At 43.2% G+C, this 26,540-nt stretch overlaps 1 protein-coding gene across 3 annotated transcripts in view; it reads right to left on the bottom strand.

Moving 5' to 3' along the window:
- Window positions 1-20,316, bottom strand: part of CDADC1 (cytidine and dCMP deaminase domain containing 1) — a 42,246-nt gene extending 21,930 nt beyond the window's left edge. For 2 of the 3 annotated variants that reach the window (XM_058670779.1, XM_058670780.1), the window contains exons 1-4: window positions 20,113-20,316; window positions 19,092-19,198; window positions 5,213-5,290; window positions 1,423-1,600 (exon numbers count right to left, since the gene is read on the bottom strand). In XM_058670779.1, the coding sequence (XP_058526762.1) occupies window positions 1,423-1,600; window positions 5,213-5,290; window positions 19,092-19,198; window positions 20,113-20,194 (445 nt within the window). In that variant the 5' untranslated portion in view covers window positions 20,195-20,316. Of the gene's footprint in view, window positions 1-1,422; window positions 1,601-2,142; window positions 2,358-5,212; window positions 5,291-19,091; window positions 19,199-20,112 lie in introns of those variants that run through there. The other variant, XM_058670781.1, reaches the window with a different exon arrangement.
- Between the last annotated feature and the right edge of the window lie 6,224 nt (window positions 20,317-26,540).

Genomic DNA, 26,540 nt, shown 5'->3' with positions numbered 1-26,540 from the left:
TGACAGCACCGCGTTCTTTCATTATATCTAACTCCTCAGGAACCAGCTAGGAACCAACCTTTTAAACATACCAACCAGCAGCCATCACTGTTTTTCCTCTGTGATTACACATCACTTATTAGCATATATCACTTATTTCATACTAGATGAAATATTAATATTAAATTGTCACCAAGGGCTTCAAATAATATCCTAAGGAAAAGAATTAGGAACTACATTATTATATTTGTCTTAGTGCCATGGTATCTATGAACAAGATATGATCTTAAAAATAGCTGAGGGCCCAGTGTGGTAGCCTAGTGGCTAAATCCTCACCTAATATCCCTTGGAATTCCATACAGGCTCTGGTTTGTATTCCAGCTGATTCGGGGCAAGATGCAGTTCATATCCTGATGGCTCCATTTCCCATTCAGCTCCCTGCTTGTGTCCTGGGAGGGCAGTAAGGATGGCCCAAGGCCTTGGGGATCCTACACTCCCGCATGGGAAATCCAGAAGAAGCTCCTGGCTCCTGGCTTCAGTTCGGCTCAGCTCTGGGCATTGAGGCCAGTTGGGGAGTGAACCAACAGATGAAAGATCTGTCTCTCTCCCTCTCTGTAAATCTGACCTTCCAACAAAAATGAACAAACATTTATTTCATTTATTTATATATATTTGAAAAGCTGGGTGAGGATAGAGACAGGGAGGAAGACCTTCTATCTGCTGGCTCACTCCCTAAATGGCCACAACAGGTACTAGGAACTCCATTCTGGTATCCTAAATGGTGGCAAGGACCCAGGTACTTGGATCATTACCCACTGCCATCTCTGAAGCATTAACAGAAAGCCACAGGACTTTTTTCAGAAACACATTTTTATTTCCAAATTACTCATGTGGTATTTAGGCAGCTTGTCTCCAGTGATTGCTCTCAGAGAAAAGCTCTTAATTCTCAACAAAACCATTACCTGCATTTAAATATTTACATTTCTAAACAGAATAACTAGGAAGCCAGTGAACACCAATACGGGATGCTAACTTCACAGGCAGTGCCTTGATGTGCTGTACCACAAGGCCAGCACCAAGACACAGACATAAATATATATGCTTTTTTTTTAAATGGAAGAATGGTAATGCTTACCTGGTTATGAAATAGAATCATAAGCAAAAAGAGGTTTTACTGAGTAACCAACTATGGTAGAAATGAATCATCACACATTACAAATGTGTGTTCCTCCTCTTAAAGTGCAGACCTTAGGAGCTGGCTGTCCATCTGGTCAGGGACTACAGACCTTGTATTTTCTGATCCTTTCTCTTACATTATTTCACACTACTTTCCCATATTATTTTTCTTTCCAAATTACTTCTGTGGTATCTCAGCAATTTGCCCCCACTAATGGCTCTCACGGAAATGCTTTGAGTCCTCAACAAAACTTGATCTCTACTTACCATTTACAATCATTTTCAAACAAGCAGAACATGGCTTTCTGGAAAAATAAAGATCACAATTTTTCAGCCTTGACCCATGTTTAATAAGAGCAATTTGCCCAGCATGTAAATCTTCACTGGAACAGTGGAGACCAACAATTTTCATGTTTTTCACCACCACAAGGCCAGTTCTCTTCACCTACATTTATATAAAGTAATAACTTATTAGTTATAACATGTAACAATCACAGCAAGGATTGTACTTAATTTATTAATAAGATGAAAGTTTTGCTTAGTTCTTAGACTACATTTTGGACAAACCGACAAATTTCTTCTTAAATCCAAAACTTTTGGTAGTTTATTGTTGACTTTGAATTAAAATTTTTTTAAACCAAGGGAGGCTCTTACTAACAAAATGTAATTATCTATAATTTGTTCTAGTAAGAAATGGATACATTTTAACCCACAAAAAGGAAAAAGCAAGTCAGTCCGATAGCATCTGTTCTAGAATTAGATACTATTATGTGTCTAGATGTCAAAATGAAAAATTCAGAAAAATTCTTTAACTTTAAACATGGAAATGTGCAGAGAGCTTACATGACTTTCTGAAACATCCACAGAGGCAGGACTAAAGCAGATGTCATCTTAAATACTGAGTAAAATAAAGACAGTTCCTAGGGCAGGTGTTGGCACTAAGGTTAAGCTGCCACTTGGGGATGCATACATCCCATAACGGAGTACCTGGTTTGAGTCCTGGCTACTCCGCTTCTTGTTCAGCTTCCTGCTAATGTGCACCCTGGGAGGCAGGAGGTGATGGCTCAAATACTTGGGTATCTGCCACCCATGTGCGAAACCTGGATGGAGTTCTGGATTCCTGGCTTCACCTTGGTCCCAGCCCTGGCTGTTGCAGGCATGTTTAGGAATGAATCAGTGATGCAAGGTCTCTATCTCTTTGCCTTTCAAATAAAATAAAACAAGAAAGGTTTTAATAATAAAAAAAATCTCAATTTCTTTTAAAAACAAGCTGTACAAGTACTTTTAGCACTGTGTAATACACAATAATGTAGTTTGAGTCCACCTACTACAAATACGTACCTAAGTTGTAATAACCAAAAAAAGGAATACATACTCTCAGGTGTCAGAAGGGAGGAGAGAACTCAAAGCAAGAGCAGAGAGCCTGATCCTGTTTAGTATTATTCTGTAAAGCAGACTAAGCTGACACTTAAGTCTCGCAGGCTGCAGACTAGCTGGAGGTCTAAAGGACCTCTGTGAGGCAAGTTTTCTGTTATTTGAGCCTCAAGTGTGCTAAAACAATCCGTGTTGTTTTCCCAACCAAACACTACAGTAGGGAATGTAAACCTGGTCCCTGGGTTCAGGACTGATTGATAAAGCATGAAGGGCACTTGGGCTGAGGACAGCGCATCCCTTAGACCTCAGTCCCTCTAAAGAGATTTACCACATGTTTGTCCTGCAAACAGAACACATCGGAAGTCACATAAATGGTCAGATCAAAGCCCTCTTAGTTAAAATAGTCAAATTTCATTTCCAGCTATGAGCATGGAGAATGATACTTGGTGAAATGAAATGTCTAAAAGCAAGATGAAGAGCTTTCATGGAATTCCCTTTCTGACCCAACTAATCTCCTAAACTATTAGAACATTTAGCTAGAATACAAAAATCTTTCCTTTACAAAAAAATCTAAGGACATATCTGAAATATGAAAAAAACTTCACCCATATTTACCTTAAAGGTTAAAAGAAAAAACCTTGGGCCCGGCGGCGTGGCCTAGCAGCTAAAGTCCTCGCCTTGAACGCCCCGGGATCCCATATGGGCTCCGGTTCTTATCCCGGCAGCTGCACTTCCCATCCAGCTCCCTGCTTGTGGCCTGGGAAAGCAGTTGAGGACGGCCCAATGCTTTGGGACACTGCACCCGCGTGGGAGACCCGGAAGAGGTTCCTGGTTCCCGGCATCGGATCGGCGTGCACTGGCCCGTTGCGGCTCACTTGGGGAGTGAAACATCGGATGGAAGATCTTCCTCTCTGTCTCTCCTCCTCTCTGTATATCCAGCTTTCCAATAATAATAAAATCTTTAAAAAAAAATAAATAAATAAATAAAAGAAAAAACCTTGAATTTGTGAACGTCCTTCCCTGTATCCCAAATGATTTTAGATTTATGTCCTTCAAGTACAAAAAATATGTTACTTACTTCGAAACTTTAAGCAAGCTCACTTTAATTAACTGATGATGCCTTAAAAGATCTTAGCATGGCAGCTTCTATTGTTAAAGTGAATCAACCAAATTGGTGGTCTGCAACTGAATAATTTTATCCTGGATTTTCTAACTAGTTAAAAAATAAAACCAGAAGCTTTGTCCAAAAAAAAAAAAAAAAAAAAAAAAAGAGTTCTTAAAAAACTTTTCCTAAGAAATGAGAAGAACACTCATAAACTTATTTTTTTACTAGAAAAATCTCGAGTCAAAATTTGTTATTTTTTCTTTTAGGGTCATTATACTTCAGAACAAAGTGTGTTTTTCACTTTACTCCCAGCTAAAGGCAAAATGTCAAACTTGAGACACAGATTTTTCCATTCTAAACTTAACAAAACAAATAAAAGCCTAAGTTGCATTCCACTTCGGCACTTGTACTTACTGCAATTCCCAGAAGACTAAATCTTTAGTGAATCACCTTTTGGATTTGATTGTTTTACTTCACTAACATCTTGGCAAGTTGCCCATGTAATTCTAGTCTCTAAGTTTTACATTACAACATGGGAAGAACAGGACAGTCTGTTTTGACTATGACCTAGTACTTAAATGGGGACTGATTATTCTTTTCCTTTTTCTATCTTATAATGAGCACATTCAAATACTATGAAACAAATGTATTTCTATATTCTTGTTGGGCCTCTCAACACTAATCAGGAACTCTCCAAGTAATGATCAAAGTAACACTTTTCAAAATACACATGCTAATCTCCCTGCCATACCTAGTCAGAATATCTGGAAAACTCAAAAAATGAAAGTAATAAGAAAGTGGCAGTGCAGTGTTTCAAAAATAAAATAAAAGCAAGGTTCATCTTTGAGGTGTGGGCTTTAATTTTGCCTACTTACTAACTAATAGTTCAACCTGCTATCATTTCGTGACTACTAGCTAAAGACAACAAATTTACATGTGAGAGACAAAGGATTCTGTTATTCGGAGCACAGCAGGCCATGTGAGCATCACGCCCGTGATGGTTTCCTTGCCCTTGAGTCCCAAGGGGAGTAATGCAGATGGGCCCACAGGCTGTGTTGCAGATCACTGGGCTTTGGGATCCTCCTGCTTCATAGCAAAGATGAAACCAGTCGGCTCTTTGTCCCCAAGAAAAACATTACCTCAACCCTCAACTCTGAAACTCTTTCACCACAAACACTGTAGGAAACAGTGCTAGAGAAGAGTGGCTAGAGTCTTGCATCCTTGGGAAAACCTGGAAGATGTGCGTGTGTGTGGGAGAACCACGGATGAGTGATTCTCAACTACGTTCATGTAAACTTATATCAATTTGAAAATGTTGTTTTCAAAAAGCAAAGTGCAGGAGCATATGACAGAATCATCTCGTTTTTTGTTCTTTTTCTTTTTATAGCAGAGATACACAGCCTCAGAGACTCACAGCAGAGTTTTAGAAAACAACATATATAAGGAACTCCCTTGAGAGTGGGAGTACACAGCATCAGTTCTGGAAGGTTTCTTTACCCTCTTCTTTGTATCATCCCTTTTCTTTAGTAGTTATGGGCTTGAGGCTGTTTTTTCGTTTTTTAAGTCATAAAAATTTACCTGTTTTTTGTCAGTAGATACCCTGGCTGTGTCTTCATTGTTATCTCCCAAGGATTCATGCTTTTCTTCTTCATTTTTCTAATTAAAATCAGACAAAAGTATTAGTACAAATGACATGTTTAATGACGTGTTTCCTTGGCTTGGGACAATTCTTCCATTTTCCTTGTTTAAACTCTGTCTTGGGGAGGGGCTCAGGTGAGTTCGAACTCAGAACTTGGGTGGATGGACCTCCCAAAATATGGTGGCTGCTGTGGGGACCTGAGCCAGGGAGGACTCAAGAACCAGGGTAGGAGGCAGGCCTGGTAAGGGTTATCGCGGGTCATTCCAACTAGGCTGCAGCTCCCACTGGTGTATGTAAAGGCCAAGTGTCTGGTGGGCTGGCTCGGGGTGGGCTGCAACACCCACTGGTTTGTGTAGAAGACAGAGCTAGAGGCAGAACTGACCCAGCAATTGCAATCACCAGCATATGTTTAAGCTGATTGGGGCAACAGACTGTGCCAGACCCTGTATGGCAAGCACACACAAGAATCAGGTCTGGGATTATATCAGATGAAGTTTCTATGGGGATTCCCCACAACTGAACTGTTGGACTCAGAACCCCAACCATGGAGAGAACTGCAGCTTCCAGGGTCTGACTGTGGAGTGTATCTATCAGAGCTGAACTGCCTCAGGGGCTTAGATGGAGCAGTGTACAGCATATCCAAGTGCACATGGATGATGTGGCAGCACACTGGAGCCTGCAGAGGACAGCTGGTACCACAACAGAGGATGGAGGACAGAACAAATTGATCAACTTCCCCAGCCAAGTGTTGGCAGTGAACCTTTGGGCAAACGGAGACTCTAAGGTGGACTATGTCAACCAGTGGATTCTGGAGAGATTTCTTCTTGCATGGAGTGGTGAGACTGGCAATAATTCAGAACTGCTGAACTATCGAAACCTCATGAGCAAGACTCTCAGAGAATGCCCCACATCAGGGACCCTGGAGTGGTGTCAGGTGGCTGTCTTCCATCCCAGGGTGCAGAGGTGACAGGGAGGCTGGGTGTTGCTTCTTTCCTTACCTCCCCACTTCCACAAGATACAGGAAGTAATAAAAAAAGAGATTGTGGAAGTGGTGATATCACCCACCTTCCTGTAGCCCTTGATCTTATCACCCTAATCAACTATGTAAAATAAAAATAAAAATAACTAAAAACAATAATAAACCCCTGTCTTGACTTCTTACTTTCTTCAGGATCAAGTTCAGACCATCCACTTTAGAAATAAAGGACTTCATAATCTGGCCACTGTGTATGTTCCTAAAATATTGAATGATTAGTAGCTGTGACAAGAAAATAAAATTCTGTAATTCAAAATTACAGAGTTGAGGGGCTGGCACTGTAGTCTAGTAGGCTAAGTCTCTAACTGCAGCATCAGCATCCCATAATGAGTGCTGGCTAGTGTCCCACCTGATCCAGCTCCTGATCCAGCTAATCATTACTTTTTAAAAAAGATTTATTTCATTTTTATTGGAAAGCCAGATACACAGAGAGGAGAGACCGAGAGGAAGATATTCTGTCCAATGATTCACTCCTTAAGTGAATGCAATGGCCGGTGCTGCGCCAATCCAAAGCCAGGAGCCCAGAGCCTCTTCCGGGTCTCCCATGCGGGTGCAGGGTCCCAAGGCTTTGGGCCGTCCTCAACTGCTTTCCCAGGCCACAAGCAGGGAGCTGGATGGGAAGTGGAGCTGCCGGGATTAGAATGCCCATATGGCACATGCAAGGCAAGGACTTTAGCTGCTAGGTTATTGCGCCAGTACCTGATCATTTCTTCTTTATCCGGCTCCCTGCTTATGGCCCGGAAAAGCAGGAGAGGATGGTGGCCCAAGTTCTTTGGCATCTGGACCCAAGTAGGAGACCTGGAGCAAGCTCCTGTTCCTTGGCTTTGGATCAGCTTAGCATCAGCTGCTGCAGGCACTTGGGGAGTGAACCAGTGGATAGATAAAAGCACTCTGTCTCACCTCCTCTCTGTGACTCTTGCAAATAAAAATATTTTAAAAAGCTTTAGGGCCTGGCGCAGTGGTCTAGCAGCAAAAGTCCTCGTCTTGCACATAACGGGATCCCATATGGGCACCAGTTCATATCCTGGTGGCCCCACTTTCCATCCAGCTCTCTGCTTGTAGCCTGAGAAAGCAGTCAAGCATAGCCCAAAGTCTTGGGACCCTGCACCCATGTGCAGGAAGAGGCTCCTGGTTTCAGATCAACACAGCACCGGTCATTGCAGCCACTTGAGAAGTGAGTCAGCAGACAGAACTTCCTCTCTGTCTCTCCTCCTCTCTATGTATCTGGCTTTCCGACAAAAAAATAATAATAATAATAAATAAAATAAAACTTTTTTAAAAAAAGCTTTAAAGTTTACAGAATTGGGGAAGTTTTGAGCAATGAAAAAATAGATAAAATGTGGCCATGATTATGATGGAAGAAAGTGGATAAAGGTGACTTAGTTAGAACTGAGAAGATAAGAAAACTATGTAGCAAAAGCACTGCTTATGGATGATGGTCAGCACAACAGTGGCTCCCCAAAGACCTCCTCGTCTCAGTCCCTGAAGTTAATAACTATGTTGTATTACCAAGCAAGAGGGAATTCAAGTTCCAAATAGAATTAAGGCTGCTAATCATCTACTTTGAGATGGCAATTATCCTGGATTAGCTGGTGAGCCCCCAATATTTCATTACAGGAGAAAAAGGAAGCAAGACAATCAGAGAGATGCATCATGATAAAGACCCCAGTGGCCCTTTCTGATTTTGAAGATGGAAGGGGCACATGAGCCCAGGGCGTGGGCAGTCTCTAGTGGCTGGAGGGGTAAGCACATGGATCTACTCCAGCACCTGCAGAACAAACTCAGCCCTCCAGATAGTTGTTTTCAGCCCAGTGAACTCCAGAGCTGTATGCTAAGTCTGTATTGTTTTAGACCAACATGCTCATGGCAGCAATTGAAAACGAACGTAAGGATGTCCCCTAAGTCTCCTCCAAAAGTGAAAGTTGAAGTAGAAAGGTTTAGGGCAGAGGCCCAAATCCTTACTGAACCCTTGTTATGTGCCGGCCATAGATCTTGCTGCTCAGAATGCACTTGGAACCTAGGAAAGTTTTAAAGCAAGAATAGGCAACTTGGCAAATGTTAATCTCTCAAGTTTCTTTTTAAAAAATTTGCATTTATTTCTTTAATTATCTGAGAAGCAGACAGAAAAAGAAAAATGTCCACAATATCCAGGGCTGGGCTAAACTGAAGCCACAAGCCAGGAACTCAATCCAGGACTCCCACATGGATGCAGGGACCCAAACACTTGGGCCATCACCTGCTGCCTCCCAGGGTACGCATGAGCAGGAACCCACAGTCAGTAGCAGAGCTGCTTCTAAACCCAGACACTCCAATACAGGACATGTCAAGTGGCATCTTTTTTCAAGATTTAATTTATTTTTATTGGAAAGGCAGATTTTATAGAGAGAAGCAGAGACAGATAGAAAGATCATCCATTTCCTGGTTCACTCTCCAAGTGGCTGTGTTCAGAGTGAGGATTTAGCCATCGAGGTATCATGCTGGTCCCCTCATGTGGCATCTTTTTTAAAAATTAATTTATTTTTATCGGAAAGGCAGATATACAAACAGGAGGAGAGACAGAGAAGAAGATCTTCCATCCGATGGTTTACTCCCCAAGTGACCTCAATGGCTGGGGCTAAGCCAATCTGAAGCCAGGAGCCAGGAGCTCTTCCGGGTCTCCCACATGGGAGCAGGGTCCCAAGGCTTTGGGCTGTCCTTGACTGCTTTCCCAGGCCACAAGCAGGGAGCTGGATGGGAAGCAGGGCTGCTGGGATTAGAACCGGTGCCCATACGGGATCCTGGTGCATGCAAGGCAAGGACTTTAACCACTACACTATGGCGCTGGGTCCCTCCTGTGGTATTTTAACAGCCATGTCAAATGGCTGCCATCTATGTCTTGGTTTTATGGAACAAATGCTGCATACTATGAAAGAAACAACCCTTACAGAAGGTTACAGGAAAGCCCACGTGCTGGGAATGCAGTTTCTGTTCAAGCAGCACAACAGTGGTGATGACTATGTGGGTTGTAATAACACAATGCAACATCTGCTGAGAGTATACCAGATACCAGGCACTAAACTACCTCATCCTTACAACTTAAAGTAGCAACCTTCGGGCCAGGGATGGCAGCTTAGTAGCTGAAATCCTCATCTTGAATGAGCCAGGATCTCATATGGGCACCAGTTCATAACCTGGCTGCTCCACTTCACGTCCAGCTCCCTGCTTGTGATCTAGGAAAGCAGTAGAGGACGGCCCAAAGCCTTGGGACCCTGTACCTGCATAGGAGACCCAAAGAAGCTCCTGGCTCCTGCCTTCAGAATGGCTCAGCTCTGGCTCTTGCAGCCACTTGGGGTGTGAATCAGCAGATGCAAGATCTTTCTCTCTTGTCTCTCCTCCTCTCTGTAAATCTGACTTCCCAATATAAATCTAAGTATAAATATAAATAAATAAATAAACAAGTAACTATTAAAAAATAAAGTAGCTACCATTCCCATTTTATAAATGAGGAAACTGGCTGAGAGAGATTAAATAACTCAACCACAGTAACAGCTTATAAATGTGTAAACTGTCATGTAATCCAAAATCCAGTGTTTTAACCACTATCTTACCTTACATCTGTTCTGGAAAACTACAGTGAAGTCTCATAGCATGGAAATAAAGCTTAGAGGATACTATGGATTAGTTGAGACAGAGGAAGAATAAAAGTTATTGTTGTCAAAAATAAGGGAACAATGAAGTTCTTATAATTAAAGTACTTTTCAGAGAATTTAGACAAGTTTGAATTAAAACTAAATTTAAAAATTTGGAACTCATGAGAGAAAATTATTTTTAAATTAGTTCTTAGTGCTTGCTTTTTATTTTAAAGTTTTAAATTAACTGTGTTGTCATAACTCTTTAAACATAGCTACTTTTTTGCTTGCTTACTTATTTAACTTTGAATTGGACTCTTCAAAATTCTTAGTTTTTAACTCAACATATATTTTGAAAATTACCAACTAAATGAATAACCATACCTACCAAAAGCTACCAAAACTCAGATTTTGACTATATTTGGAAGTAGGTAAGTTAATAATATGTTAAGGCTGACAAAACCAAAATCAATTTGTGATAAGGGATGACAGGTACATTGACACAACTGTTATATAACCAATAAAATCAAAATAAAAATCAGATAGTAATAACATGCATTATACAGATACTATCCAAGAACTTCACAAACACAAACTCACTTTTCATAAGAGCTGCAGGTAGCACATAACATTTCATTTTACAGAAAAGGAAGCTGACACAGAGAGGTAAAATAACTTACTCAACTTATCTGGCAAGAAGTGAAGACAGCATTTGGACCCAGACAGACTGCTTATTTTTAAATCACTAGCCTAAGCCGTTGAGCCAATGTTTACAACATGACAGCATGGGCATTTTCTCATCATAAGTGAAAAGGACAGCATTCAGAATGAAATGTTCTCAAATGAGTAAAGGAAATAGAGGAGAAAGATTAAGAAATGATTAAGATTCAGAACTTGTAAAAATGTCGGTAGTCTCTAAGTAGTGGAACTGTGAAGAATTTTTTCCCTCCCATCCATTTTTATAAATAATGAACATTATTACTTTGGAAAATCATTAAAATAATTGTTTAAAAGGACAAAAAGTTTGTAAACAGCCAAAAGTTAGTATGTCTAGTGCAACTAAATGTCAAGTTTTATCTTGAAGTTTCTATGACTTACTAAATACAACCAAACCATAAGCACTACTTTAGCTTAAAGAACATTTTTTCTCTTAATAGAAAAGTTTACTCAGCCCTATGAATATGCAATTAATACTAAAAAAAAAAGATACTATAGTAAACGGAAATGAAATGTTAAGCATAAAAGTTAGATACTATGTTAAGGAATTTTAACACTCCAATGTCATCATATACTAAATAAGAAATCCAGATGCATTTCTATATGTAATTAGAAATCATTAAATATATATTCTATAACAGTACCAAATTATAATACATAAATAAAATTATATTCTTGCTATGATTGTAGCTACCTGCAAAATTATATTATGTATACAGCATAAAACCAGAGTGAAGAAGGAGAAAAGAGCATAACAGTATTATGTTTTTAATGCTGCACACAGGATAGATTAATCTTCCATTTCAATAATGTTTGTGCAATAAACAATATAAAAGTATAGTATAATATGCTCTTTCATTTTTGCCTCCTTCTACCACTCCATCACTGACTTTGCATCCTTGCAATGGCAATGACATCAGAATGAACAAAATTATTAGTTCTGCTTCATTGACAAGAGATATCCAAGCAGCTGACAACCTGTAACTGCACCAAACGCATCTTTCTCTTTTCAGATTCTGACCAACAAAAGCAAACTACTGAGCCTGTGACTGACTTGAGTGTCTATTCAAACAGATAAATAATGCTTGCTTACAAATCCCAGAGACACCCTGAAAAAGCCAATTGCACTTGCAAAGTTATCTGGTCTTCCTCAGTCAGCACAACTGTGACAGGAGTTTGACTTTATTGTAATGAATGCAAATGTGCCTGAATAACCAAGGGTCCAAGCATGGCTCCAGGCAGAGTGGGCTGCATACTAATGAAATGCTGGAATCACTTAGCATACTACTTTATCTTTTTCAAATCTTAGCTAAATAATGTCTTATAGCTACTTAATTATACAGAACATCCTTCTACCTCCTTGTTACAATAAACCATCAAGCAACTTTCACCAGGAACCACCCTGGTGTACAAAATACCTTGTTATCAGATCTGAAATTGCTTTTGGCACCTGACTCAGCAGCCCTTTCTCCCTTCTGCACCCTTCACAAGCCCCAGACCACCTCTCTAAGCAGGACAACAATTCATGAGACCCCCACGCCAGCCACTGTCCCACTCTACTGACAGATTAAGCTTTCTCTTTCCTTTATCTCCAAACTTTGCATTCCTTAATGTGATTTGGCACCAAGGCAAGGGCAAAGCTTTCAGTTACAAAGCTACAAATAATTATGTTCTAAATCTTTTATAAGCTTGCTTTCTTAGAATTTAAAACACATTTCTTTATATAAAGACTGTTTAAAGTCAAGTTCAAAAGCTAACATACAATAAAACCTATTTAACTCATAAGATCACTGCTAACACAATATAAAAGCACCCTCAGCAAAGGTGCCACAGAGTCCTTAGGCCTACAAGCACAAACAAAATGTGGAGGCTTATCCCAAACTTTGGTTTGATAACTGGACATGGGTGTGGGAGATGGCTGAGCAAATACTACTGCAGTGAATAGTAACAGAGTAAGCCCTAAGACTAGGTACAAACATGATAGCTTTTGTTATGTCAAACTCAATACCATTTCCTGGTCAGCTGGCATTTCTAAAACGTGGATTTTCTTTGTGTCCATATGCTTGTACTTTTACTTTCCATCTAGATGTCTTAAATAGAGGTGGGCACAAGTCAGATTTCTTTCTAAACAAGATTCCAAGTTAAGCAGTGATTAGTCAGAGTAGCAGCTAAGCTGCCTGTGCCTCTATCCCAGGCCCTGCACTCCAGCCTGGCTCCAGGTCTTCATCCCAGTTTTCTGGGAATGCCGATCCCAAGAGACAGCAGTGATGGCCCAGGAATCAGATTCCTTCCATCTGTGTGGGAGATGTGGACCAAGGTTCTAGCTCCTGGACTCAATCCCAGCCTGGCACCTCATTGCACATATACACAGAATGCGCAGCAGATGGGTACTCTCTCTCTCAAACAGATCAGACATAAAATACTTAAAAGATCAACTTTTTTTTTTCAAAGATTTACTTATTTTAATGGCAGAGTAACACAAAGCGTGAAAGAGACAGAGAGAGAGAGATCTTCCATCCACTGGTGTACTCTTGAAATGGCCGAAACAGCCAGGGAGCCAGACAGGAAAGTAGGAGTCTCCCACACGGGAGCAGGAGCCTGAACTCTCGGGACATCTTCCACTGCTTCCTTGTGCACGTTAGCACAGAGCGGGATCAAAAGTGAAGCAGCAGGGTTCTTTAATGAGACACTAGAGTTGCAGGCAGTGGCTTTACCTGCTCTGCCACAATGATAGCCCCTAATTTATTTTGTATAAATTATTTTAAAAATATCTGTTTTATTGATAGTTAAGCAGTTGATGTCTAAAATAAGCATGTTTTAAAAACCTGAAAAATGTTTTCTGAAATAACAAATTTTCTTACATTAATAATATTAATAAAATCAAATATTATAAACATATTACAAATAAAGTTATAAATACATAAATATAAACAAATAATATTTTTTAAAAGATACCAAGCAGATTTACAGAGAAGAGATACAGAGACAAACCAGCTTTCTACTTCCCATCCAGCTTCCTGCTTATGACTTGGAAAGGCAGTGGAAGATGGCCTAATGCCTCGGGACCCACATAGGGACACCCGGAAGAAACTCCTGGCTCCCAACTTCAGATAGGCTCATCTCTGCCCTTAGCAGCCATTTGGGGAGCGAGTCAACAGTTGGAAGATCTCTCTATCTCTCCCTCTCTTTGTAATTCTGACTTTTAAGTATAATATATATATAAATCATATGAAAAAAGAAATTTAAAACTTTAGGTACCAACATTGTGGTGTGGCTGGTTAAGCTGTTGCCAGCAATAGCAGCTTCCATATGAGTGCTGGTTTGGATCCTGACTGCTCCACTTCCTATCCAGCTTTCTGCTAATACACCTGGGAGGACAGCGGAAGGTGGCAGATGCTTAGACCCATGCTGCCAATATGGAAGACCCAGATGAAGTTCCTGATTCCTAGCTTTGGCCTGGCCCAGTTCTGGCTATGGAACTATTTGGGGACTGAACAAGTGTACGGAAGATCTTTTCTGTATCACTTCACACATCATGTAAATAAATAAATAAATAAATAAATAAATAAATTTAAAGATTTAATTTTATTTTTAAAGATTTATTTTATTTTTATTGGAAAGTCAGATATATATAGAGAGGAGAGACAGAGAGGAAGATCTTCCGCCCGTTGATTCACTCCCCAAGCAGCCACAACGGCCAGAGCTGAGCCGATCCGAAGTCAGGAGGCTCTTTCAGGTCTCCCACTCAGAAGCAGGGTCCCAAGGCTTTGGGCTGTCCTTGACTGCTTTCCCAGGCCGCAAGCAGGGAGCTGGATGGGAAGCAGGGCCGCTGGGATTAGGACCAGCACCCATAAGGGATCCCAGATCATGCATGGCAAGAACATTAGTTGTTAGGTTACTGCGCAGGCCCCTAGACACAGAGACACAGAGAGACAGAGAGAGAGAGAGCGAGAGAAATATCTATTTACTAGTTCACTCCCCAGATGGGTGCAACAGCTAATCAATTGAAAATCAGGAGGCAACAGCTTCTTCCGAATCTCCTACATGGCTGCAGAGGCTCAAGTATTTGAGCCATATTCCGTTGCTTTCCCAGGCTGTAAACAGGAAGCTGGATCTGAAATGGGATGCAAATCAACACCCAGTTGGAACGCCAGCTTTGTTGGCAGAAGCTTTTGCTACTATGCCATAGCACCAGCACCAATAAATATTTCTTTAACAAGAAATTTGTGACTTTAAAAGGCACAATTTTAATGGCCTTTTATTGGACTTACTAGAGATTGAATGTTAACTGTAAACTTTTTTCTTTTTGTAATATTCAGATTTGATTTCATTTTAATTGTTTATACACAGCCTTTCCAATAAAATAAATAATTTCTAAAAAAATGAAAAATAAGGACTTGGCGTGATGGCTTAGTGGCTAAATCCTCATCTTGCATATACCACGATCCCATATAGGCACCAGTTTGTGTCCTGGCAGCTCCACTTCCCATCCAGCCCCCTGCTTGTGGCCTGGGAGGGCAGTAGAGGATGGCCCAAAACCTTGGGGCCTGTACCCATGGTGTAAACCTGGAAGAAGCTCCTGGCTTTAGATCAGCTCAGCTCTAGCCATCGCAATCACTTGGAGAACGAACCCATGGATGGAAGATCTTCCTCTCTCTCTCCTTCTCTCTGTAAATTGGACTTTCCAATAAAAATAAATAAATCTTAAAAAAACAAAAAAGTGGAACAGCCAAGTCTAGAATTGGCACCCATATGGGATGCCAGTGTTGGACACATTAGCTCACTAAGCCACTGCAAAGTCTGTTTTAAATGTCTAAGCATCTGTTTCTAATTTGTCTAACAGAAATTTTACACACACACAAATCTAAAATGCTCTGGCACCTTGGAAATCTTCCACTTTTGCAAAAGAATACTAAGCTTTTATGAAATAGAAGCAATAAATGAACTTCAAAAATTCATAATGAAAATTGAATGCTTTCTGCTAAAGGCCATCAAAAAAGATGTATGCAGCTTAAGATTGAATGCAAAGGAGATGAACTGTGAGGAGGAGATGAACTGTGAGGAGGAGGTGAACTGTGAGGAGGAGATGAACTGTGAGTCTCGGAATGGAAGCTTCCCTAGGGCGATACTGCATGACATTCCGTGGTTAGCAAAGCCAAGCTCACAAGGCCATGCTGTGTAACAAAGCAAACGTCTGACAAGGCCAGGCCATAGAGAAGTAGACATACTTGAGACAGCAAGCCGTAGGACTTTGCACAACTGGAGGTAAGTCCTGCCTTGTATTCCCCCCTTGTGTTCCCCGGAGTCTCCTGGAGGTCCTGCAGACACGTCAGCATTAGCATGTCGGTGCTTTCCCGAGAGCAGAAGCTGCCAGGCAAAGCTGAGACGGTATTGTCCCCTTTCAGCTTGCTAAGTGCAACCTTGTCACAGAGTGTTTTTTCCTTTTCTCAATTGCATGTTGCTCCCCCTTCAACCCTGCACACTGACAGGTTGGTTGCAACACTTTCTCAAAGCTATTAATAAAGTGTTTGGAAACAGGATGGGGAGTAGGAAGGCACTGAGAAATAAGGAATGAGAATGTATGACATTTTAAAATAATACTTTACTATTTATAAAATATTTCATATAAGAAATGTGGAAGAAAACTACTCCAAGAGGTATCATGTAAAGTGAATTCCATTACTTCCTATTTAAATTCCTTAATACAACACTGATATTGACAGGATAAAATTTAAATCTTTTGCAAGGCATAACTGTTTTTTTTAATGAAATGATTACCAGTACATTCATTTCATTACTGGCATTGTGGCACGGAGAGTTAAGTCATCCCCTGTGAGGCCAGCACTCCATCTGGGCACCAGCTTGTGTGGGGTTGCTCTGCTTCCGACGTTCTTCTCTGGTAAAGCAATGGAGTGTGGACCATGCCACCCCTTCGGACCAGCTCAGCTCTGGCCACTGCTGCCACTGGACCAGTGGCCAGAAGGTCTCTGGCTCTTCCTGTCTCTCTGTAACTCTGCTTTTCAAATAAAGAAATAAATCTCCAAAAAACAAAGAAAGAAATAGAGAGAGAAGGAAGGGAGGAGGAAGGCAGGTAGGAAGATGGTATTCCTGTCCGCTGCACACCTTTGTTATTTGCAGTTTCCTCCCTCCCAACTTCACCTTCAAAGGAGGACCAACATTCTCCCTGGTCTCTCAGCTTTGCAGGACAGAGTCCCTCCGCTACAGACCTTCCATGCTTGAGTACGAGTATTGCTCCCTGGGCATCCCTCCTTTACTGCCCCACACAGCACTAGCACTTAGCCTTGGCAGCATCTCCGCTTACACTCTGGACTTGGCTCTAGCATCTAATTGTATCTGAATTGCTCAAATGAGGAGCTTTCCTTCCAATTAAGAAATAAGAACCAGAGCTCTTCTTTGTATCTCTGGTGCCAGAACCTGTAAAGGCATTCAAAATGAAAAATAACAGTCATGAATGGCCTCCTTAAAGTACTGTGGGAATTTAAGGATTTACAGTCTTTAAAAATATATATTTTACTTCAATGTCACATTTACTGCAAGAAAAGAGAAACAGAGAGAAAGATCTTCCATCCATTGGTTCACTCCCCGAACGGCCACTGTGGACAGAGTTGGACAAGTCTGAAGACAGGAGCCAGGAGCTTCTCAGTCTCCCAGAGCCATCCTCTGCTTCTTTCACAGGCTATAAGCAGGGAGCTGGATGGAAAGTGGAGCAGCCAGGACAGGAACCAGCACCCATATGGAATGCCAGTACTGTAGGTAGAGGATTGGCACACTCTGTCACTGAACTGGTCCCAAAGATTTATGGTATAAAAGTGAAAAATCTAGAGACAATTTTTAAGAGAATTACTAGCAAATCAGAAAGAATGTATTCTGAACATCTGGAGAATACAATCATAGCTTCATAAGAGAAAAAAAAAAAACTTAGAGTAAGATTTTAAGTATCAAAATATTAACAGTGATGTAAAATGGTGAAAAGTAATTTCCCTTCCCACTTTTTGCCTGGTTTAAAAAATAACCTAGGGGTAGTTCTGTGGCATAGCACATTAAGCTACTGCCTGCAATGTAAGCATCTCATAATATATGCCAGTTAGAGTCCAAAATGTTCCACTTCCAACCCAGCTCCCTACTAATGCAACTGGGGAAAGCAGCAGCAGATGGCCCAAATGCTTGTACCCACGTGGGTATGCGCTAGCAGCTGCAGGCTCTTGGTTTCTGCTGGCACAGCCCTAGCCATTGCAGCCATTTTAGGGAGTAAGCCTAGCGATGGATGGAAGTTCTCCCCCTCTGTCTCTTTCTTTCTGTAGCTCTTTTAAATGGATACTAAATCTTTAAAAAAAAATGTTTAACCAAATATTATTTTATATTATCATAACCATAGCCCCCTATAAAAATTACTGATAATACTCTGGCCTTCCAAACTTACTCAAACATAATGGTGAGAGCCTGGCACCATGCCACCACAGGGACAGATGACAGAGTGAAGAGGGCCCAGCACCCTGTTGCCCCAGGACATGAGACGCACACATTCCCAAAACACTGACTTTTATGAGAATTCTTAGCCTACACCCCTTATCTGTTGTGATGCTCTCTTTCAAGATCCTAAAAACGAGACTATTTACATGAAAGAGGAAACTAATTACTTATTATAATGGACTAAACAGTATACTAGGTAATATTCAACAGTCTCTATTTTCAGTTGGTAGGAAAGGGAAAAATTATCTAAATAATATACCAATTACATATATAATCTCTGGTGCCAGAATCTGTAAAGGTATATAATATATGTATATGTGTGTGTGTATTTGTATATATGTATATACAAACAAATACATATATTTGGAGGATAAATTATGTAGACAATATTCTTATCGGCCAAACTAACACATAAATGCCATTACTATATGATAAACATGGCAGTGTAAGCAAATAGCTATTCTGTCTTTAAGTTGGAAAGACAAACTCTGAAAGCTCTGAGATTCAAGTATCAAAATAAACCACATGGGCCAGCACTGTGGTGCAGCATATTAGGCTCCTGCCTACAATGCAAACATCCCACATGGATGCAGGTTCAAATCCCAGCCACTCCACTTTCCACGGCTGCTCCCTGCTAACAGCCTGGAAAAAGCAGCAAAAGATGGCCCAAGTGCTTGGGTCCTTGCCACCCACATGGGAGGTCCAGAAGAAGCTCCTGGCTCCTCGCTTCAGCCTGGCCATCTGGGGTGTCAATCAACAGATTGCTGATCTCCCTCTTTCTCTCTAACTCAACTTAATGTTTTTTAAATACAAACAACAAATAAGCCATGCAAGTATTTCGCAAATCTCAGTGCTTGTTGCATTGTGTTTCAAGTATGACAGCAACTGGAACAACAAAATCAAAAATTTAGACCATTGCTTCCCAAAGAGAAAAAAAGCAAAGCATCTTGGGGAGAGCTATGCTACCTGCGACTTCTGCGGCTTCTCCCTATGGGCCTCGGCTGCCGGGAAGAGCTCCATCCACAGGCTGAGCAGCGTGAAAAGGTTGACTTTGGAAAGCCGTGGGATCTGACCTACGACAGAGGGAGCAGGCACTGTGAGGGGTTTCCTGGTGAGGGACTTAGGAAAGGCGCGGGAGCATCATGCACTCAGAGCTTTTGCAGCAGGTACCCGTGCACTTGCACCAAGCTCCTGTGCAAAGCTGGGCGCTCTCTCCCCCCAGCCCTGACCCGAGGAATTACGGGAACAAGCCAAAAGAAGTTGTGAGAAGCCCTCCACGTCTGCTGGTCTGCAGTTTTCCTTTCGGATTCCGGGTAGAACGCAAAGGCGGGCCAACCGGTCAGGGGGCAAAAAACACACCCAAACACGGAAGCGCTCCCGGAAGCGCAGACGTGGGGATCAAGAGAGGGTGGGGACTTGGAGGAACTGTCAGGGTCTTCACAACCCCGGGATCCCGGCTCTAGGAAGAGGGCACTGGCACTGAGGAGTGGGGGACTTCAGGAGCCAGTGCAGCCGTTGAGAGGGGCGGGGGTAGTGGCGGGGTCGCTCTGGGAGCGGGAGGGAGACCCAGCCGGGCAGGGAGCCGGGGTGAGGGACAGGGAGCCGGGGCGAGGGGGCAGGGAACCGGGTGAGGGGCAGTGGAGCCGGGGTGAGGAGCAGGGAGCCGAGCTCGGTGGTGGGACAGCCGGGGCGAGGGGCAGTGGAGCCGGGGCAGGGGGCAGGCGGCCGGGGCGAGGGGCAGTGGAGCCGGGGCGAGGGGCAGTGGAGTTGGGGTGAGGGGAGGGAGCCGGGGCGAGAGGCAGTGGAGCTGGGGCAGGGGGCAGGCGGCCGGGGCGAGGGCAGTGCAGCCGGGGCGAGGGGCAGTGGAGCCAGGGCGAGGGGAGGGAGCCGGGGCGAGAGGCAGGGAGCCGGGGCGAGGGGAGGGAGCCGGGGCGAGGGACAGTGGAGCCGGAGCAAGGTCCCCGAACCCTGGGCGCCGGCTACTCACCTGTCATGCTACCAGTCTGCGTGCTGACTGACCGCCCGGGCCCCGCGCTCTCCAGATTTTGCATCTGCGCTGCTTCTCTCATCCCAAGCCCAGCGGCTTCTGCTTCTCAGGAACCCGCTCCCTGTCAGGCATGATCCAGTCCCTCAGCAACTACACCCCCTGGCCTCTCCCAGCATCTGTGGAGCAACTGCCAAGGCCGGCGCAGCCAGATGACGGCCCGCCCCGGGCGCCTGGGCTGACGTCAGAGGGAGGCGTGGCCTGCGGGGCGGTGCCATTGTGACGCGGTGAAGCGGTGAAGTACCCCGAGCCTGTGGTTGGGTGTTAGCTTTGGCTCTTACGAAATTCAGCCACTCAGCCCGGGGTCCCAGCTGTACGGGGTGTGGGGAAGAATGGCTGCCTAGATGTGAAACGGGAATCTAGTCCGTTTTCTTACGGAGACTGGGACGCAGTAGGGACCTTGTGCTTCTGATCAACGACGCAGTTTTAAGAGTTAAAAAAGGGAAGGGGAGGTCGGAGTTAGCAGGTGCCCTAATCCCACCGCTTTCCCCCAGAAAATCTGAGTAGACTGGCATTGTAGGTTTGTTCCCATTTCATTCTTCTGAGGTGAACGGGATGATTCAGAGCGAAGCTCCTCTGGCTTCCCCAGTGATCTTTCCTCATCTGTTATCAGATGGTGGGACACTGACAAACAGAAGCACACGCCTTAGCAAAGTCGGTCATCTTGGAAGGATGGAAATGCTATCTTCAGCGTTGTGCCTAATACTAGGGTATGGTTTTTCGGCCGGAGCAGATGTAACCATATTTTTTAGTCTAGCAGAAGACTCCCCGGCTTCTTGCCTGCAAAATAAAGCTGTGTGGGCCCGGCGGCGTGGCCTAGCGGCTAAACTCCTTGCCTTGAAAGCCCCGGGATCCCATATGGGCACTGGTTCTAATCCCGGCAGCTCCACTTCCCATCCAGCTCCCTGCTTGTGGCCTGGGAAAGCAGTCGAGGACGGCCCAATGCATTGGGACACTGCACCCGCGTGGGAGACCCGGAAGAGGTTCCAGGTTCCCGGCTTCGGATCGGTGCGCACCGGCCCGTTGCGGCTCACTTGGGGAGTGAATCATCGGACGGAAGATCTTCCTCTCTGTCTCTCCTCCTCTGTGTATATCTGGCTGTAATAAAATGAATAAATCTTAAAAAAAAAATAAAGCCGTGTGTATCTGTCTCTGGTGTTCATATACAAGAATTGGTTTAAGGACTGTGTTTCTGGGGGAATTCTTGTGTCGTCATTGTCAAGTTTACTAGCTAAACTACTAATAATGCTGAAATACTTTCCAACAGGATTGTATTCCCATCCATTTTTTATATTATCAGGCTTTCAATATTTCCCAGTTTGGTTAGTATAAAGCTGAACCTTCAGGCTTTATTTTCCCTGCCTTCTGCTTAGGTTGTCCTGTGTTGGTCGGCTACTTGTGTTTCCTCTTTGAGACCTGTTAACACATTTTCTATTTGATTGTACAACTTTTATTTCTTCCTTAAGCTCCTGGCCGGCCCTTGTGGCCACCTGGGGGGTGAACTAGTAGGTAGAAGATCTTTCTTTTTGTCTCTCCTTCTCTCTGTGAATCTGACTTTCCAATAAAAATAAATGAGTCTTTAAAAAAAAGCATTAGTAAGCATTCTTTATATATTGTGGATATTCTTTTATTGCTGAGTATATATGATAAATCTGTACTACTCATTAGTAATTTGCCTTTTTTTTACTTCTTTTTATGATGTCTTGCCATGCACAATTTTGTTTTGGTTTACAAAATTATTAGCAATCATTTACTTATTTATAAGCTTTACTGAGACATTGCAATATAAGTATACACTGGGTACTAATCAAATCAGGGTAATTAGAACCTGCCTGTCTTTGACATTGCCTTATGATTGAAAACTTGGGACTTTTTTTTATTTGTTCATAAAATATAGAGTAGGTTATTCTTGACAATAGTGCTACTGTGATATGTAGCACTAGGAACTGAAGCTTTCAACCTAACCTGGTGTTGGGTCTCATTATCCAAGCTCCTTCCTGCCCCACTCCTCCCAGTCTCCTACTCCTGCATTCGTGCTCAAGTGTTTTGTCTCTTTTCTACATCTGAGGGAGAACATGTGAAACCTATGTTCGAATTATTTCACTTCAATGATGTCCTCCTATTCTACCTTAAGTTGCCAAAAATGAAAGGATTTCATTCTTTTTATAGCTGAAGAATATCCCATTGTGTACATATGCCACATTTTCTGTTCATCTCGCAATGCATGCCATGCTTGGTCTGTACCTTGGCCGGGATGACCAGTGCTGCAGTAAGCATGATGGAGCAGGTATCTGTTGGATACAAATGACTTCACATCTTTTGGATGAGTACACAGTAGAGAACTAAACCTTTCCCTTCCCAATATTTCCTCTCGGGGATTTTAGTTAATGAGAAGTTGACCATATAGAGTCACAACAAAACAAGCAGGAGGCCTGTGGATCTCATCATGAAAACACTGTACAATGATCCTTCAAAAAGTCAGTGTAGAAGGGGGCCACCAGATAGGTGTATTTCCATGAAAAACACAGAAATCCCTGCAAAACAGGACCTTCAGAATTCACAGCAAATGTATATTATGAAAAACAAAACTATACATCTCAAAAATTTTAGACTGAACTTTTAAGTCCATTTTTCATGAGCATTTTATAACCTAACCCGCTTGTGTCTGTAGCTGGCTTTGTTGACACTGTTAGAGATTCAATACCTGGCGCACTGAAGGACACATTCCTCATTCTCAAATTCCCTCCTCATGAGGAGGCATCCGCCAGCCACCACGGTATGTTTTTTGTTATGTTTTGCACAGCTAGATAATCAGGTGGCAGCTGAGAGGACTTGGTGACTAATGCATCCTTGAGCATAGCATTGGCCCTAATTTGGTCACTTCAGATTCATATGTGACTATAAATGCCACCACCTTGGCTTTAGAAAATAAGCTCTCCAAAATAATTCTCAGGAGGCAGTTCCTGGCAGTGCTGAGAGCCCAAGGAACAAAGGGAAGCCCGAAACAAAGCCCAGACATCCTTCACAGGAAGTTGACTTTGTTGTGGAGGGTATTCCTGTCAGAGAGAAATGACTTCTTGGGCTTTCCATTTACTGTCCCACACGGTATTCTCAGAAAAGTAAACTTGGTGCCACGGGGATTAATGGGCCACAGAGCAAGAGCCTGCAGGGAACCATGGGAACTCTCTCTGTTCCCCTGACTGGGGAAAGACTTAGGAGCCCACTTGATGAGTTTTCCCAGGCCCACTGCCACAGTCTGCCAGAGAGCAGGTGGGCAGATGTGTCACTGTCCCTGTGACTATGGTGCCCCCTGGGCTGCCAGGAGGGACCACCTGGGTTCTGTTTTCTTTATAATGAGCATCTGTAAAGTGACTCTTGAGTTGGGTATGTTAGAAATCAGCCAAGGGATGGCCCAGAGTGGTGGCCTAGCAGCTAAAGTCCTCTCCTTGAATGCGCCGGGATCCCATATAGGCACCCGTTCTAATCCCAGCAGCCCTGCTTCCCATCCAGTCTTGGTACTCTATATCCACGTGGGAGACCCAGAAGAGGCTCCTGGCTCCTGGCTTTGGATCAGCACAGCCCCGGCCGTTGCAGCTGGCCCCTTGGGGAGTGAATCACTGGATGGAAGATCTTCCTCTCTGTCTCTTCTCCTCTCTCTATATATCTGATTCTACAATAAAAATAAATAAATCTTAAAAAAAAAAAAAGAACTCAGCAGAGGGTACCAGGAGGGACAGGGGTGAGAGGCTGGATGTTGGAGGAGAGAACATGGAGACTGCATGAGTACTGATGGGAAATCACATATGCAGCACACACTCAATGTGACAGCACCAATGCAGCAGTAATAACTGAATTAACAAGTCCATTTCCTATGTCCCAGGCTCTATTCTAGGTACTTTACCTATAGTATCTCCTTGACTCCTTTCAGCAACCTTATGAACTGGACATTATAGGTATAGCTTGACAGGGGTGGGAACAAAATATAAATATATATTATGTATGTATGTATTTAGAGTCAAACATACAGAGAGGAAGAGAGACAGAGTAAGATCTTTCATCCAATGGTTCACTCCCCAAGTGGCCACAATGGCCGGAGCTGTGCTGATCTGAAACCAGGAGCCAGGAGCTTCCTCCAGGTCTCTCATGCTGGTGCAGGATCCCAAAGCTTTGGGTCGTCCTCTACTGCTTTCCAGAGCCACAAGCAGGGAGCTGGATGGGAAGTGGGGCGGCTGGGACATGAACCAGCACCCATATGGGATCCTGCAGTGTGCAAGGTGAGGACTTTAGCTACTAGGTTACCATGCCAGTTTCTAAAAATATATGATTTAATACAATAGCCCTTCATGGTTTATCATCTCCATTTTACATGTGAGAAAACTTAAGGCTATTGGAGCATCACTCAGGAAACTGGTTAGAAAAGTGTAATCAGTGCTAAGCCACCACTTGTAGGCTGGGGTTGGTGGGAAGGGGTGCTGGCATCGTGGTGTAGCAGGTAAACCTCTCCACCTGCCATGCCAGTTCCCCATATGTGTGATGTTTCCCGTTCCGGCTGTTACACTTGTATCCAGCTCCCTGCTAATGCATCTGCGAAAGCAGCAGAAGATGGTTCAGTGTTTGGGTTCTTGCCACTCATGTGGGAGATCCAGTTAGAGTTCCTGGTTTCAGCCTGGCACAGCCCTGGCTATTGTGGCCATCTGGGGAGTAAGCCAGCAGATGGAAGATCTCATTAAAAAAATGTTAAAAACCATATAAGCTAGAAAACAAAACAAAACAAGAAAGTATGCTGGAGAAGTTCTGAGACAGCACTTTTTGTTCAGTTTGGTGATGTTAGCATGGTCACATAGGGACATGAACTGCAAGTTGCAAATGCCGAGTATATTAGTGGGTGGTATTTCCTAACTTCGAAAGCTTGGGTACACGCTCTTGAGCAGGGGTGCAACTGAGAACAAGACTAGCAGCAAGGGCTGACATTGTGGCATAGAGGGTTAAGTCACCACCTGCAATGTTGACATCCCATAAGGGTGCCAGTTTGTGCCCTGGCTGCTCTACTCTGATCCAACTCTCCGTTAATGTGCCTGGAAAGGCAGTAGGCAGCAGAAAGGGGTCCCAGTCCTTGGGCTTCTACATCCACATGGGAGACCCAGATGGAGTTCCTGGCTCCCTGGCTTTGGGTGGGCCCTGACCTTTGTGATCATTTGGAGAGTGAACCAATATCTTTCTGTCTCTGTCTCCCTCTCTCTATAACAATGACTTTAAAACAAGTAAGTAGGGCCTGGCGCCGTGGCCTAGCAGCTAAAGTCCTCGCCTTGAACGCACCAGGATCCCATATGGGCGCCAGTTCTAATCCTGGCAGCTCTGCTTCCCATCCAGCTCCCTGCTTGCGGCCTGGGAAAGCAGTCAAGGACAGCCCAAAGCCTTGGGACCCTGCACCTGCATGGGAGACCCGGAAGAGCTCCTGGCTCCTGGCTTCAGATCGGCGCAGCACCGGCTGTTGCGGTCACTTGGAGAGTGAATCATCGGATGGAAGATCTTCCTCTCTGTCTCTCCTCCTCTCTGTATATCTGACTTTGCAATAAAAAATAAATCTTTTTTTAAAAAGTAAGTAAATAAATCTTTTTTAAAAATAGAGTTCATATAAAACAAAATGAACAGACAAGTTTAGGAGCGGGTTCTTGACATATTCAAGATGTCCGCTGTGGTGCAGCAGCTTAAGCTGCATGAAGTCACTCATCAGCTGCTTCACTTCTCAAATGGCTACAATGCCCAGAGCAGGACTGGTCCAAAGTCAGGATTCAGGAATTTCTTCTGGGTGAACTTGGGCCTTCTTCCATTGCTTTCCCAGGCACATTCATACGGAGCTGGATTGAAAGCAGAGCAGCCAGGACTTGAACCAGTGCCCATTTGGCATCTCAGGTGGTGGCTTAATTTGGTACACCACAGTGCTAACCTCCCTCTCATGTTTCAGATGCAAGCTAACGTTTGTGAACCCTGGCTTAAATGATTATTTCTATGCTGCTGACTCTCAAACCTTTATCATTATCTCTTGACTATATCTACTTCTCTCCAGGTTGTACAGAAGTAGTATTCTGTATTAATTAGAGTGTTCTATATTAGTATAGGACCATCAGTGTTAATATATTGCAGAAAAACACATATAGTTTTAGGATACAAGAGGGTTACACAACACTGTAGCATTCTTTTGAGATTCTTTTTTTTATTGGAAATTCAGATTTGTAGACAGAAGGAGAGACAGAAAGATTTTCTGTCCACTGGTTTACTCCCTAAGTGGCTACAACATCTGTACCCGAGTTGATCAAAAGCCAGGAGCCAGGAGGTTCCTCCAAGTCTCCCATGTGGGTGCAGTGTCCCAA

This window comes from Ochotona princeps, chromosome 12 (genome assembly GCF_030435755.1).
Source record: "Ochotona princeps isolate mOchPri1 chromosome 12, mOchPri1.hap1, whole genome shotgun sequence".
Taxonomy (NCBI): domain Eukaryota; kingdom Metazoa; phylum Chordata; class Mammalia; order Lagomorpha; family Ochotonidae; genus Ochotona; species Ochotona princeps.
The sequence above is the reverse complement of the archived record's forward strand: the minus strand, read 5'-3'. Positions and strand labels throughout refer to the sequence as shown.